At 41.4% G+C, this 15,690-nt stretch overlaps 1 protein-coding gene across 8 annotated transcripts in view; it reads left to right on the forward strand.

Annotated features, from left to right (window-relative positions):
• RAD54B (RAD54 homolog B) overlaps nt 1–11,323 on the forward strand; it is a 113,777-nt gene extending 102,454 nt beyond the window's left edge. For 7 of the 8 annotated variants that reach the window (XM_082363284.1, XM_082363280.1, XM_082363282.1 and 4 more), the window contains one exon: nt 971–11,323. In XM_082363284.1, the coding sequence (XP_082219410.1) occupies nt 971–1,188 (218 nt within the window). In that variant the 3' untranslated portion in view covers nt 1,189–11,323. The remainder of the gene's footprint in view (nt 1–970) is intronic. The other variant, XM_082363281.1, reaches the window with a different exon arrangement.
• The last annotated feature ends 4,367 nt before the right edge of the window (nt 11,324–15,690 follow it).

Genomic DNA, 15,690 nt, shown 5'->3' on the forward strand with positions numbered 1-15,690 from the left:
TGAAGTATAGTTGATTTACTATGTGTTAGTTTCAGGTGTACAGCAAATACACTGACTTTCTTATTGTTAGTATTTGTCTGGTATATCTTTTTCTATTCTTTTACCTTGAATCTTTCTGTGTCCTTATGTTTTAGGTATCTTTCATGTAAATAGCATGAGGCTGGATTTTCTTTTTTATCTAGTCTGATGTTCTCTTTTTTAAAGATTTAATTTTATTTATTTTTGACTGTGTTGGGTCTTCATTGATGCACGCGGGCTTTCTCTAGTTGCGGCGAGCGGGGGCTACTCTGTGTTGCAGTGCGTGGGCTTCTCATTGCGGTGGCTTCTCTTGTTGCGGAGCACAGGCTCTAGGCACGCGGGCTTCAGTAGTTGTGGCACGAGGGCTCAGTAGTTGTGGCTCACGGGCTCTATAGTGCAGCCTCAGTAGTTGTGGCGCAGGGGCTTAGTTGCTCCGCGGCATGTGGGATCTTCCTGGACCAGGGCTCGAACCCGTGTCCCCTGCATTGGCAGACGGATTCTTAACCACTGCGCCACCAGGAAAGCCCTTGCTGCAGAATATTAATGAGTTTGATTATGGAGTGTTAAACCCACATTGTTACAGTTATATTCTGAATTTGGAAACGTATCTGGCCCCACAGGCCTTTAGATAGGAATTGCGGACCTGTAATACATCTCTTTGGATGATTATTTGTTTAATGTGTATTCCTCCTGCTAGACCATAAAGTCCTTGAAAACAGAGACCATGTCTATTTTTGTTCACCATTTTGGCCCCCATTGCTCAAATCAGCACATTGTAAACAGTTTGTAAATATTTGTAGAAGGACTGAATTAATTGAATTTGCTTATTTTAGTATAAACCATGGTGATCAAATGTAACAAGTCATATAAACTCATTATATATTAAAAAAGTATTGTATGTAATAGGATATTGATTGACCTAAGGATTTTCTCATTGTTTTACTTACTTCAGGTGATTCATTGGAAAAATTCCCTGTCTTTAGAAATTGTCAGCTTGGTACACATCAACAGAAGTCTGACTCCCTGAAACCTGTCTCCATGTCACAGCTGAAGCAATGGAAACATTTTTCTGGAGATCATTTAAATCTTACAGATCCTTTTCTTGAAAGAATAAGAGAAAATGTGTCATTCTTTTTTCAGAATATAACCAATCAAACTACTGCTATATAACCCCCTTTAAAAAATTAATCTAGTAAGTAAACGTAATTTTGGAAAACAAATAGAATTATTTTAATTATAATAATATATTTTATTGCAAAGTATATTATAGTTTTGATATAATAATCAAAACTGAGTTTAATTTTTGTATATATTCTTAAATATTGAAACATTAAAGACATACTTCTATCATCCTATAATTGTTTATTAATAATTCCATAATTCATGAAGTTTCATTAAGTAATTTCTAAGGAATTTTCATAAGGAATATTAAAAGGTAAAACGCCCAGTTTCTATCTTTGGGAAGTCTAAACTGATTAGGAATATTAGACATAGATGTGGGAGACAACTGAAAAATTTGATAAATTTAAGCTATAGCTCAAAGGAGAAAGAGAATCAGAAACTAGGATTGCTAATGCTGAAGATTCAGTTGGATATAATAGTTGCTGCTGGGCAGTTTGGGTGAGAATGGTCTGTGGGTTGTGGCAGGACGGGGAGGAGTATTGGACACTTCAAAGCACCGGTTTCTAATCTGGGACTTCAGACTGTAAAGCCATGTCCACCAAGCATTGTTTGTACACTGGATAATGGTACAGCTACCATCATCTCAAGGGGTTTCTGTAGTAATTTTTGACATTAAATAGAAAGTTTTAATGTACAAAGCAAGCTTTAGACGACTGAAGTCTGCAAGAAGAAAGGAGTTACTCATTTAATCTTCAATTGGGGTTTCTGTAATCAGCTTTTGCTTCCTTTTAGGGAAATTTCTTTTAGACTGAATATTGTCTTGAGGTGTTGAATAAAGACTCAATTGTGTATCACCAGATCTGAGTTCTTTAGATCTGTAGTGCCGTGCCTGGGCATTTGTACATCTAGGACTCATGAACTGGCAGTTTGGGGATCAAGTTTGTCGGTAAGGAAGTAGTCAACTAATAAAAAGCAAAAATGATGTTTCTTGGCCCTATGTATATGCCTCTTATATGAGGCTTTGCATATAAAACGTCTTTCAATATGTATCTTGCATCACATATTCTCAGGTGTAAAATCTTAAAAAAAAATGATAAGAGACTAGCAACTTTATTGTCTATCTTAACTGTAGTGGATACTAGGGTGTATTGCCCAGATTGCCCCCTTCAGGACCAATGTGCTCATTTACCCAGCTATTGGGAGTGCTGCCTCTGACCACTCATAGCCAAATCTCTGCCTAAGAATATCCCACAGCTGAAAGGAGCTGCCTCGCTCAAGGTTACCCTCCCTCCCCTGGGTGGCTGGCATTTGTTGATGCAGGGTAGAAAGGCCCAGCCTCCTTGCCTCAATTTGGGACAACCCTTCAGGATCATTCCAGCTCCAGAGCTCAGTTGAGGCCGGTGTTGCAGCTTCATTGCAGTTCAGCTTGTCTGTCTTTCCAGGCCTCCTTCCTTCAGTGCCTTACAGATATCGTGTGTTTATAAGTTTTGCTTTATACCACATTTGAAAAATAGACCACGACAAAATGAATTACTATTTGTACATTCACAGTGTTGTACAATCATCACTACTATCCATTTCCAGAAGAGAGTTCTCTTCTTAATGTGTCCCTTCCCAACACTCAAGGCCTCTATCCCAGCAACTCCCTAGTTGACAAATGCAGTGAACTCTTTGCAGTCTTTATCTTGACTTCTGTTCACATTAGGTATTGGTAAACTTCTTGAAATTCCTGCCTTTCTTAATTTTGATTAAATGATTAAACTCATTTGTCATTCCACAGATATTTATTGAGTACCTAGTACATGCTGGACATTGTCTTAGGGGTTATGCATGTAACAATTAAATAGGCAAAGTCTCTGCCTTCATTGTGCTTTCATTCTAGCACTGTGAGAATAATACACATATATAATATTGCACATGGTGGTAAGTGCTATGAAAAGAAATAAGCAGAATAAGGGAGATACTAAACAAGGTGGGGATGGGGATTGCTATTTATATAGGGTGGATTTATGCAGAGACCTGAAAAAAGTGAGGGATTGAGAACCATGACATTCTCTGGAAAAAAGTGTTCCAGACAGAAGGAACCACAAGTGCAGAGGTCCTGAGACAGGTGAAGGAATGTTCGACATATCTGAGAAACAGCCAGAGGCCGTGTGGAGAAAGTAAGAAGCAAGTAAGAGCTGAGGTGAAAGAGGTAATTGCAATGGGGGATCAAATGTTACAGGGCATTGAAGACCACTTTGAGGGCTTTAGTTTTACTCTCAGGGAGATGGAAAACCTCTGGAGATTGAGCCAAGGAAAGTCATGATCTGAGTTGCTCTGTGATGAGAACAGACTGTGGTGGAAACAATGAGATGAGTTAGGAGGCTCTTGCCATAATCCAGTCAAGAGGTGCTGATGATCTAGACCAAGTGGTAGCAGGGCAGTGTTGAATTCTGGATATTTTAGAAGGCAAGGCCAACAAGATACCTGAATGGATTGAATGAAAAGTATAAGAAAAAGAGAAAAATCACGAGTGATCTTGGAATCATTTGGAATGATCCAAGGTTTCTGGTCTGAGCCAAAGGAGAAATGGAGTTGCCAGTTACTGAGATAAGACTGGGAGAGGAGAGGTTTGTGGGGGAAAAGTACAAGTTCACATTTGATTATGTCAAGTTTGATAGGCCTATTAGATATCCAGTGGAGATGTCAGATAAGCAGTTTGGTACATGAGTTGAATTCAGAAGCATTGGTCAAGGCTGGAGATAAATTTAGGATTTGTCAGCATGTAGATGGTATTTAATAAAGTCATGAGATTGGAGGATATTACCTAGGTAGTAAGTGTAGCTACAAAAGAGATGGAACGAATATTATAGTGATAAAAATTATAATGGCTAATATTTATTAAGTGTTTATTACTGTGTTCTAAATGCTAAGTGCTTTCCATGCATTAGCAACCTATGACATAGGGTTAGTATTGTCTTAGATGAATTGAGTTTTCCTATCTGTTCAATGATATGTCCAAGGGTAGTTGTGAAGCTTAAATGAAATAATATATGGCCAGCCAGGGAGAGAAATATTATCTTTTTATTTTTTATTTTTTTATTGAAGTATAGTTGGTTTACAATGTTATGTTAATTTCAGGTGTACAACAGAGTGATTCAGTTATACATATATATCTATTCTTTTTCAGATTCTTTACCATTATAGACTATTACAAGATACTGAATATAGTTCCCTGTGCTATACAGTAGGTCTTTGTTGTTTATCTATTTTATATATAGTCATGTGTATCTGTTGATCCCAAACTCCTAATTTATCCCTCCCCACTCCCTTTCCCCTTTGGTAACCATAAAGGTGTTTTCTGTGTCTGTGGAGAAATATTATCTTGACTGCATTTGGAAAAACACGTGTTAATATTTGGGTGAGCCTTTCCAGACCGTGGGTGTTGGTTGCTGTCAAAGTGTAATGGAGGAAGAAAAATGTGGAATTTTGGAGACCATCTGCGAGGGAAGGGTGAGGGGAGAATACGGAGGGACTCTGGGACTGGGTTAGATAAGGGAAACTCTCTGTGATGAGAACCAGGGAGGATATTTGAATTACAGTTGTTCTCCAGTTGGTTGTTTGCTAAGTAGTGTGGAAACTAACGTTCCCTTCTTCTCTGCCCCATCCTGAAATCTTGCCAGAATTTCAGAAGAGAGGCTGAGTTTGGTGACGGAATCCACGTGACATGGGACAAAGGCAGCGTGCATGACACAGGAGCCCAGAGCCTGAGAAGCACAGTGCCCAGCCCTTGGGAATCGAGGAAGCCTTTGGGACTCTGGCAGGCCGGAGGTTTGCGGGGGTTCAAACTCATTGAACGCAGGTGGTAAAGAGTACGTGCTAACATCTGGGTTACACATACGAAGCACCTCTTCTGTGGTAGATACTCAATTTATAAAAAATTCTCTTCTTTTGTCCATCATCTACTCCTAGTCCGTTCCTCTGCTATGTAGCATTTAACATAGTTTGTAACTGTTTATTTACCTTTCTCCCTCTCATGCTAAGCTGAATTCTTTGAGGACAGGGATTTTATCTTATTCATCCTAGTATCTCAGTACCTTGTATAGTCCCTGGTACAAGACAGCTACTTTTAAGTAAGAAATGAATGAATGAATGAATGAATACTTCATTGTTTTTCCCCCTTAGCCACCATGATCGGGTTCCTTGCTCAGAGATCTCAGTTCCAGGGTATTTTTTAAGCCAATCTCTGAGCATGGAGCTATGCTTGACACTGAAGAAGGCAGAGCCAGCGATTTTTTTTTTCCCTTCTGGCAGCATAGAGATGTCCCTTTTTGATTCCATGATTTCCATCAATCTGCTGCACGAGCTGACAAAAGCTGTCAGCACAATGGGTATTATTTGAGTCACATACGTGATTCATTTCTAATTATACAAATACACATTTGATACATATTCATGTGAAAATCTTCTTGCTCTAAATGACAACATAAATACATTTTAATCACGTTCTCATTAGGACTGAATCACTAATGATGAATTAAAACGTGAGCAGCTCTGATCTGTAGAATTCAACTTCCCAACAGCCTATCCATCCATTGAACAGGGTGTATGATAAAGGAACAGGTCAAAAAATCCTGCTGTCATTTTGTTTCTGAGTATTGCAATCAAGGCGTGCATCACATTGCCTGGCAACTTTATTTATTTATTTATTTATGTTTAAAAAAATATTACCCGCTAATAATACAGTATAATTCTATTTCCAGTATCGCTGTTCATTTTATTTATTTATTTATTTATTTACTTACTTACTTACTTACTTAGGCTGCGCCGGGTCTTAGTTGTGGCATGCGGGATCTTCGTTGTGGCATGCAGAATCTTTAGTTGCTGTATGCGGGCTTCTGAGCTGTGGCACGCGTGCAGGATCTAGTTCCCAATGCAGGGGTCCCGGGATTGAACCCAGGACCCCTGCGTTGGGAGTGCGGAGTCTTCCCCACTGGACCCCCAGGGAAGTCCCTTGCCTGGCAACTTTAGTGTTTGTCATATTAATGTTGGCAAGATTGAAATTCTGTGACTTGCAGCAAACAGCATGTATAATCAGCAGATGGCACTGTTTCTCTGAGTTGGTTCCGAATTAGTATATTGGGCCTTAGAGGGGTTTGTAGACATGCTACTTTTGTTACTGAAGGAAGGACGCAACAAAGGGATATTATTTTCTCTTACCTTGTGTGGCACAAGGGTTGTTTTTGTTTTTGGTTTAGAATAGCTTCCTGTGGCCCTCTTCTATAGCCGGCCTGTGTTCTTTGCTTCAGGCCATTACAGACTTTCATCCCCTGAGAGCCCTTGTTGTCCACAAAATCAAAACCAGTTCAGCATACAGCTTTTATGGTTAAAAAAAACTGTGGGAAAAAATCTTTATTGACGCAGACAGAATGGTTTGTTGGAGTTTGTTACACTTACTTGAAAACCTAAAGTGTTAAATGTAATTTAATCTTTATTAAAAAAATTATAAATCTCTTTGAGTAAGAGATAATGAAAATCCAACAAAGCAGACCAAACAATTCCTTTATTTTTATTTTTTGAGGAAATATCAGCAAATACTTAAGACATTTTTGAGTAGTTTTAAATATGTTTAATGTCATAGGTAGGGATGTAGCATGGGGTGGGAGGGAAGCTCACTTCAACATCTTATCCCTCATCCTTGCTGTTATCTTTATTTTTATCTTGATGGAAATATTTGGTCCACATAGATGTTCATACTGTCACAGAACAGTATAGAAATGATATTTTACCATCGATGCAGTTGATTTGATTGTACTACCTATTCTGCTCAGGTCGTTCAGATTGACAAACTCACAAGACACAGTAGGCTGCATCCAGCTTTAGGGTTACTTATATTCAGGATGGGGAAAAAGAAAGCACGTATTGTAAAAGCAGAGCAGAAGTTTCCTGACTCCAGGTAAGGCTTCCAAATGTCCCAGCCACTCTGTACTTGGGGTACACGTGGTCATGGGAGATAAGACTGAGTTGGTGTGGACAACCTCAGTTACTGGGAGCCATCAGCCCTGGCATCCTTCAGCCTTTATGCCTTGTTAAGGTTGGGGAATAAAGAGTCAATATGGAGGCCAAGATATCCCTTTCATTATCGACAACAGCTTAGTTGGTGGACTTGGCTTGAGGTCTGTTACCAAGTGAGTGTGATACTGAACTCTATCCTGCCTATGAGGAAATGCTTCCCTGGGAAAGCTATGACATGGAGGCACTAGGAGAGCTTGGGCTTTCTATGTCTTGTCAAGGAGGAAGGAGGTGGAAATTTTTTTATTGAGGTAAAATTCGCATCACATAAAATTCATCATTGAAAATTTATTGGGGATGTCCCTGGTGGTCCAGTGGTTAAGACTCTGTGCTTCCACTGCAGGGGGCACGGGTTTGATCCCTGGTCAGGGAACTAAGATCCCTCATGCTGCAAGGCACAGCCAAAAAAAAAAAGAAAAGAATTTATTGAAGTGAGGTTCACATAACATAAAATCAATCATTTTGAAGTGAATAATTCACTTCCATTTATTATATTCGAAATGTTGCTTAGCCATCACCACTCCCTTATTCTAGAACATTTTCATCACCCCAAAAAGAAACACTGTGCCTATAAAGCTTTACTCCCAGTGCTGAGGTAGACTGTTACCATTATGGGCCTTCTCATCTTCTGCTCTAAATCAGTGGCAAGGAAAGGAAGGTAACTGAACATTTGGGGTCCTGGAGAGGTTATTCCTCGGGGCGGCTGTGAGAGGAGAGGAGGTATGGGGAATGATGGATGGTGTGTTGAACAAGGCTTCCAGTCTGACTACTCTGGTCCCTCAACCCACCTCCCAGCTGTCAACAAATTCCAGTGGCTTCTAGTACAGGTTTATGTTAACTTTCCATTTGTATTAGCATTCTCTAGAGAAACATAATCAGTACAGGGTCAGTCTACTTTACTTATAGTCATCTGATTGTAATCTTTAATCATACCTAAAATATACCTTCACCACAGACTCTAGACCAGTGCTTTACTAAACAACTGGGCACCATAGCCTAGCCAGCTTGACACAAAATTAACCACCACACCATTCATTCTTATTTATTTATTTTTAGTTAGTAGCACCTTTGTAATATTTACTGTGTGCTAGGAACTTTTCTAAGTGCTTTATAAATATTAACTCATTTAGTGTATTTATGCTTATTAATGAGAATCCATTATATGTGCACGTGAATACAAATCTTGTGTATGAATATAGATCATGACTTGTTAGATTGTCCCCCCAATATGTTTCCCCCCCCCCCCACCACCATTCATCTACTTTCTGTTCACCCTTAATCACTTTACTCTTTCATTTGGACTTATTGACTGAGTTTCCTTTTCCTGGGCTGCATCTCCCCCTGCCCCTGCATTCCTAGACTGTCTGCTGCAATTCTGTGGCTGTAATTGTCAGAGAATCCAAAATAACAGGAGCTAAAATGAGGCAGAAGTTTATTTCTTAACTTAAAAGTCTGGGTTGGTAGTCCAGGCTGGTGTGGTAATTTCAGTCATCAGGGACCCAGGCGCCCAGCTTGCTGCTACCCCTCTGTTCTTATTATGCAGCTTCTGCCTTGTGGTCCAGACTGGCTCTAGCAATCATCTCTGTATTACAGCAAACAGGAAGGAGAAGGACAAGCTCTTCACTTGAGGGCCCATTCTTGAAATTGCATGCCCCACTTTCACTTATATTGGCCAGAACTCGTCACATGCCAAGGTGGAATTATTCTTGACAAATGTGCCAGATAAGTCAGTCCTTCTCCCAGGGGTTATGGAATAAAGGAGCAAAGAGAGGCAGGAGTTATATTAATCGAGCTCTCTTTACTGGAATGTTGGGAAAGAAGCACATCCCCCTAATAATGCTCAGTCTGCACAATCTTAATGAACATCAGCATATGGAGGACCATTCACTAGACAACTGGGGATGATGGGGAGTGTGGTATCCAATAAGATTTGAAAAAGTAGCTTGTAAGAAGGCTTTGTAAAGAAGACTGATGTACATATAGGCTACTAGTTTTTTAGGCATTGTTGAATTTATTTTCAAGTTTTGGACAGAGTGTGATTATTTATGTGATTGCTATTTAATCTGTCATAATGAGAACGCAGTAATGCTAATAGCCTGTGGCTTATATCAGCACTTGGAAATGTTAACACAGTAATGACTATTTTCTACTGTTAGCAATAAACATCACAATAGGGTGTCACATTAACCTTTATTCTCTGAATCCTGTTTATATTTTAAAATTCAGTCACTGCAATAGCAGACACTGCCAGCTTTATTATAGGAAACCAGTTGCTGTTATCTGTCTCCCTTTATTCATTCACACCTTCTCAACCATAGGAGGAAACCATCAAGGAGAAACTTCTTGTTTTCTTCATGAGGCCTCATTAAACATGGTCAGGATGGAAATGTAGCCGTAATTTCCCCCAGGGTTGGCTTTGAAAATCAGTTTCTAATTAGGGGCCAGCAAAAAATGTAGCACTAAGGCCATTGTGGGTGACACGTTTTTCTTTCTTCTTGACCTTTATGCTCTCTTCTGCTCAGGGACAAAGCTAAGTTAAGACAGCTCACGGTACACCAGAGTCCATAAGCTGTGAGGAGGGGCCCACGGCTCTGTCATCTCAGCTAGAACAAGGTACTTTGCTCATCCCACAGAACAGCCGCTAATGTGCTCACTCTTATAGTTGATGAGGAGTTCCTGGAGAGGAGATTAGGGAAAGTAGGAAGGGTAGGCAAGTGTCAGAGAGCAAGAGGGAGGTGACTGATGGAGCCAAAGCCCCTGTTCAGGTCCCAGTCCATGGGCTACTTTGTAAGACCGAGCAATAGTCCACTCTGAACATTTGGTTCAATCCTGCAGTGCCTGGGGGTGTCTGTGGAAGCCCCTGTGACAATGCCCAGGGTGATGGGGACATGGTACCTAATACTGGGGCATCCATTTTTAATAATTTGGTAATTTTGCTCTTACCAACAAAGGAAGAAAATTTCTACTTTTCCCCCCCAAACCTCATTCTTCTCACAGTGAGAGTCTAAGTCCTAGCAATGGCCTCAGGCAGACGTGATCTGCCTGCATTACCTTTATGACCTCATCTTCCCTCAGCAACTCCACTCCATGCCCACCATCCTCCTCGCTGTTCCTTGAATGTCAAGCAGGCTCCCGTCCAGGTGCCCTGGGGCCTGGCCCATAGTGAGTAGATTCTCAGCAACTGATTGGGAACTTGAAGGAAGGAGTGTCCAATGGTATCTAACGTTTTCTATGGAAACAGGAAGGAATGGGAGACAGGAAAAAGCCGTCAGATGAGTACCAAGACTTTCCTTGTAGTGAAGGCACTTTAAAAAATGGGTTTTATGGTCTGTTACACATATTGACATATTGTTGCCGGAGACAAAATTCTTAGGTGTCGCTGTACCCTTGAAAGGTAATTAAGAAAGAACTGCATGATTGAGAAGGTTGAGCGGATGCCGGAGAACATTGATGTTTACTTTTCTTATACACTAAGACCCACTATCAGTCGTGGAGAGCTAGAGCCTTAAGAAAACACAGTAAGTGGCGGGGGTGTGAGTAGGTGGGGAGTCAGGATGGTGGAATAGGAGGCTGCAGAATTCGTTGCTCCCCACAAGTACAGCAAGAATTCATCTACAGATGGAACAGTTCCCACAGAGCATCTACTGAACGTTAGTGGAAGACTTCGGACACCTAAAAGAATGAAAGAAAAAAAAAGAAAAGAGGAATCAAAAAAGGGACCAGCTAGGAGATGAAAACATCAAAGAGATTTGTAGATATATTCATGCTTTGTGTAGGTACTTTAAAAAACATTTTTAATAGTAAAAAATGAGTTATGTGCTTTAAAAAAAGTTACAAACTTCTAGTTGTAAGATAAATAAGCACCAGGGATGTACTGCACAAAATGATAAGTATAATTACCGCTGCTGCATGTTACGTATAAAAGTTGTTAAGAGAGCAAATCCCAAGAGCTCTCATCACAGGAAAAATATTTTTTTCTATTTCTTTAATGTTGTATCTATATGAGATGATGAATGTTCACTAAATTTATTGTGATAATCATTTCATGATGTATGTAAGTCAAATCATTGTGCTGTACACCTTAAACTTATACAGCACTGCATGTCAATTATATCTCAATAAAACTAGACAACAAAAATTAAAAAAGGAAAGGAACCAGCAACCCTGGCGGGAAGCTGAAGGTGAGCAGAAGTCCCCACACTCAGGAAAACTCCCTCACGGTGGGGAAGTCAGCTGGGACAGAAAAGGACCTTCAGGGGATCAAAGGAGAATGCAGCAGATGTTCTGTGGAAGGCAGGACAAAGTAAGAACTGCATGCAAGGTCTACACCACAGCTCTGCACATTCCAGCCTGAATCATGAGTTGCCTGTTGCAAAAGGGGGCTGGGTGCTGGAAAGTGGGGTTTTCAGCACAGACCCAGGGAGGGGACAGCTGTTGGCTGTGAAAAGACAGCCTGAAGGTACAGGAGTAAGGAGCTCCACAACCAGGAAAGTCTGCAGAAAAGCCTGAGATACCATAAAAGTAAGGTGTCATTGTTGCATGGTGCACAAGGGGCGGAGCTGCCATATAACCCCTCTCCCCAGCTGCCAGCTTCTTTGGCCACCACGGGTGCTGGGAGGGGCTCCCACCTGAGTGGGCCCACTCCCCCCTCGGGCCGGGATCTCCTCCATCTGTGTGGGCTTCAGGGCCCCGAGCGCTGCCAATCCCAAAGCCTCCTTGGGAATCAGCCCTGGGTGCCCCTGCCTGGGATGAGAGTCTGTCAGTGCTGGTGGAGGCTGGGTGCTAAAGCATAGGGTTGGGAGGATGGATCCGGGGAGAGGAACGCTGTTGGCTGTGTGGATACAGCAGAGGGGATGGGAGTGAGGGGACGTGTGGCCAGGAATGCCCCCAGGGGAAGCGTGGTCTGCCTGGAAAGTGAGGCGCCATGGTTGACAAGTGCGGTGGGGGCAGGGCCATCGCCACTGCCCTCATTCTCCAGTTCCTGCCTCCGTGGGCACTGGGAGGGACACCTACCAGAGCGAGCACGCCACAGTCTGTTCCAGCTGCCTGTCAGTCCCACTGCCGCCGGCAACTTGTAGGCACTTCAACTGTGGCCGCAGTACCCCTGCCCCGGCTTGAGTGAGTAAACGTGCCCCAAGCAGCCGCTGCTTTCACTCCCTCTTGCCTGGGCAAGGAGCAGACACCTGAGGGCGGCACACACGCAGAGGTGGGGTCAAAATCAAAGCTGAGCCCTAGGGGCGGTGCGACTAAGGAAGAGAAACGGAAATCTTTCTGTGCAGCTACACAAGCTGTGGATTAAATCCCCAATATCTGCTGGGTAAGTCCTGCCTCTGTGGAAACCTGAATAGACAATGAGTGTTTCAACAATTGAGACCGGTCTAGCCTTCACAGCAGTGGACTCTAGGGACAAGTACATGTGATACTTGGGCCAGGTCAGAGTCTGGGCTGGCTCCACAGTGCCCACAGTAGGTGCAGACACCTACCTAGAGGTATTGGAAGGCCTCCTGGGGAGGCGAGGATAGGCTCAGGCTCACTGTGGGAGCAAGGACACTGACAGAGGAGGCCCCAGGAAAATATTCTTGGTACTATTCTTCTTTTGTTTGTTTCATTTTGCTCAGTTGGTGGTGGTGTAGCTTTTATTATCTTTTATTTTTAATTTTTACGTTTATTTTTAAATCTTTTTTCAATATATACAATTTTTTATTTTTCTATTTTCAATTTTTTGTTGCTTTGTGGGTTTTTTCTTGTTTTTTGTTCTTTGTTTTTTATTTTCTTTTTTCTAACATCTTTATTGGAGTATAATTGCTGTTTTTTACTTTCATTTTCTTTTTTTTCATTGTTTTTATGTGTATATTTTATATTTTCTTTGCTTTTTTTGTTGTTTGTTTGCTTTCTGTTATTGTGTTATTTTTCATTCTTTGTTTTTGTTAGTTTAGTCCTCATTGACTGTTCTAATATTAGAATTCTTTTCCTTGCTTGTCTGTTCCCTTGTTTTCTTTGTTTTTTGTTTTTTGTTTTTGTCTGTTTGCTTTTTTTTTCTTTTTTCTGTGTGTGTATTGTTGCTGCTGTTTGTTTGCTGTTGTTTTTGCTATTTGTCTTGAGTTTTGTTTGTTTTCTTTTCATTTTTTTCTTTCCTTTTCTTTCTTTTGTCTGGCTGCACTGTGAGACTTGTGGGCTCTTGGTTCCCTGGGTCTCTGGGGTGGGAGCATAGTGTCCAGGATGGTGGACCACCAGAGAATTCCCGGGTCCAGGGAATATTAATTGGCGTGTGCACTCCCAGGGGTATCCATATCAACACCAAGACCCACCCCACACAATTGCCTGCAGGCTCCAGTGCTGGACCCCTCATGACAAACAACCAGCAAGACAGGAACACAGACCCACCCATCAGGAGACAGGCTGCCTAAAGTTGTACTAAGCTCACAGACACCCCAAAACACACCACCTGACAAGGTCCTCCCCTTCAGAGGGAAAAGACTACTCCACCCATCAGAGTGCAGGCACCAGTCCCTCCGACCAGGAAACCTACACAAGCCCCTGGACCAACCTCACTCACCAGGGGCCAGACAACAGAAGCAAGAGGAACTACGACCCTGCCACCTGCAGAACGAAGACCATAAACACAGTAGGTTAGACAAAATGAAATGACAGAGTAATATGTTGCAGACAGAGGACCAGGGTAAAATCCCACAAGACCAAATAAATGAAGAGTAAATAGGCAATCTACCTGAAAAAGAATAAAGAGTAATGATAGTAAAGATGATCCAAGATCTTGGAAATAGAATGGAGGCAGAGATTGAGATGATTCAAGAAATGTTTAACAAGGACCTAGAAGAACTAAAGAACAAACAATCAGTGATGGACAACACAATAACTGAAATGAAAAATACACTAGAAGGAGTCAACAGCAGAATAACTGAGGCAGAAGAACGAATAAGCGAGCTGGAAGATAGAATGGTGGAAATAACTGCCGAAGAGCAGAATAAAGAAAAAAGAATGAGAAGAATTGAGGACAGTCTCAGCGACCTCTGGAACAACATTAAATGCACCAACATTCAAATTAAAGGGGTCCCAGAAGAAGAAGAGAAAGAGAAAGGACCTGAGAAAATATTTGAAGAGATTATAGTCGAAAACTTCCCTAATATGGGAAAGGAAATAGTCAATCAAGTCTAGGAAGCACATGGAGTTCCACACAGGTTAAACCCAAGGAGAAACATACCTAGACACATATTAATGAAACTAACAAAAATTAAATAGAAAGAAAAAATATTAAAAGCAGCAAAGGAAAAGCAAAAAATAACCTACAAGGGAATTCCCATGAAGTTATCAGCTGATTTTTCAGCAGAAACTCTGCAGGCCAGAAGGGAGTGGCAGAACATATTTAAAGTGATGAAAGGGAAAAACCTACAACCAAGATTACTCTACCCAGTGAGGATCTCATTCAGATTCGACAGAGAAAGCAAAAGCTTTACAGACAAGCAAAAGCTAAGAGAATTCAGCACCCCAAACCAGCTTTACAACAAATGCTAAAGGAACTTCTCTAGGTGGGAGACACAAGAAAAGAAAGAGACCTACAAGAACAAACCCAGAACAATTGAGGAAATTGTAATAGGAACATACATATCGATAATTACTTTAAATGTAAATGGATTAAATGCTCCAACCAAAAGATACCGACTAGCTGAATGTATACAAAAACAAAATCCGTACATATGCTGTCTATAAGAGACCCACTTCAGACCTAGGGGCACATACAGACTGAAAGTAAGGGGATGGAAAAAGATATTCCATGCAAATGGGAATCAAAAGAAAGCTGGAGGGGCTTCCCTGGTGGCGCAGTGGTTGAGAATCTGCCTGCTAATGTAGGGGACACAGGTTCGAGCCCTGGTCTGGGAAGATCCCACGTGCCGCGGAGCAACTGGGCCTGTGAGCCACAACTACTGAGCCTGCGCGTCTGGAGCCTGTGCTCCGCAACAAGAGAGGCTGCGATAGTGAAGAGGCCCACGCACTGCGATGAAGAGTGGCCCCCGCTTGCCGCAACTAGAGGAAGCCCTCACACAGAAACGAAGACCCAACACAGCCAAATAAATAAATAAATAAATAAATAAAAGAAAGCTGGAGTAGCGATACTCATATCAGACAAGATAGACATTAAAATAAAGACTATTGCAAGAGACAAGGAAGGACACTACATACTGATCAAGGGATCAATCCAAGAAGAAGGTATAACAATTGTAAATATCTATGCATCCAATATAGGAGCACCTCAACACCTAAGGCAAATGCTAACAGCCATAAAAGAAGAAATCAGCAGTAACACAATAATAGTGGGGGATTTTAACACACCACTTACACCAATGGACATGTCATCCAGACAGAAAATAAATAAGGAAACACAAGCATTAAATGACACAATAGACAAAGTAGACTTACTTGATATTTATAGGACGTTCCATCCAAAAGCAGCAGAATACACTTTCTTCTAAAGTGGTCGTG

The sequence above is a fragment of the Balaenoptera borealis genome, assembly GCF_965194805.1.
Source record: "Balaenoptera borealis genome assembly, chromosome: 17".
Taxonomy (NCBI): Eukaryota; Metazoa; Chordata; class Mammalia; order Artiodactyla; family Balaenopteridae; genus Balaenoptera; species Balaenoptera borealis.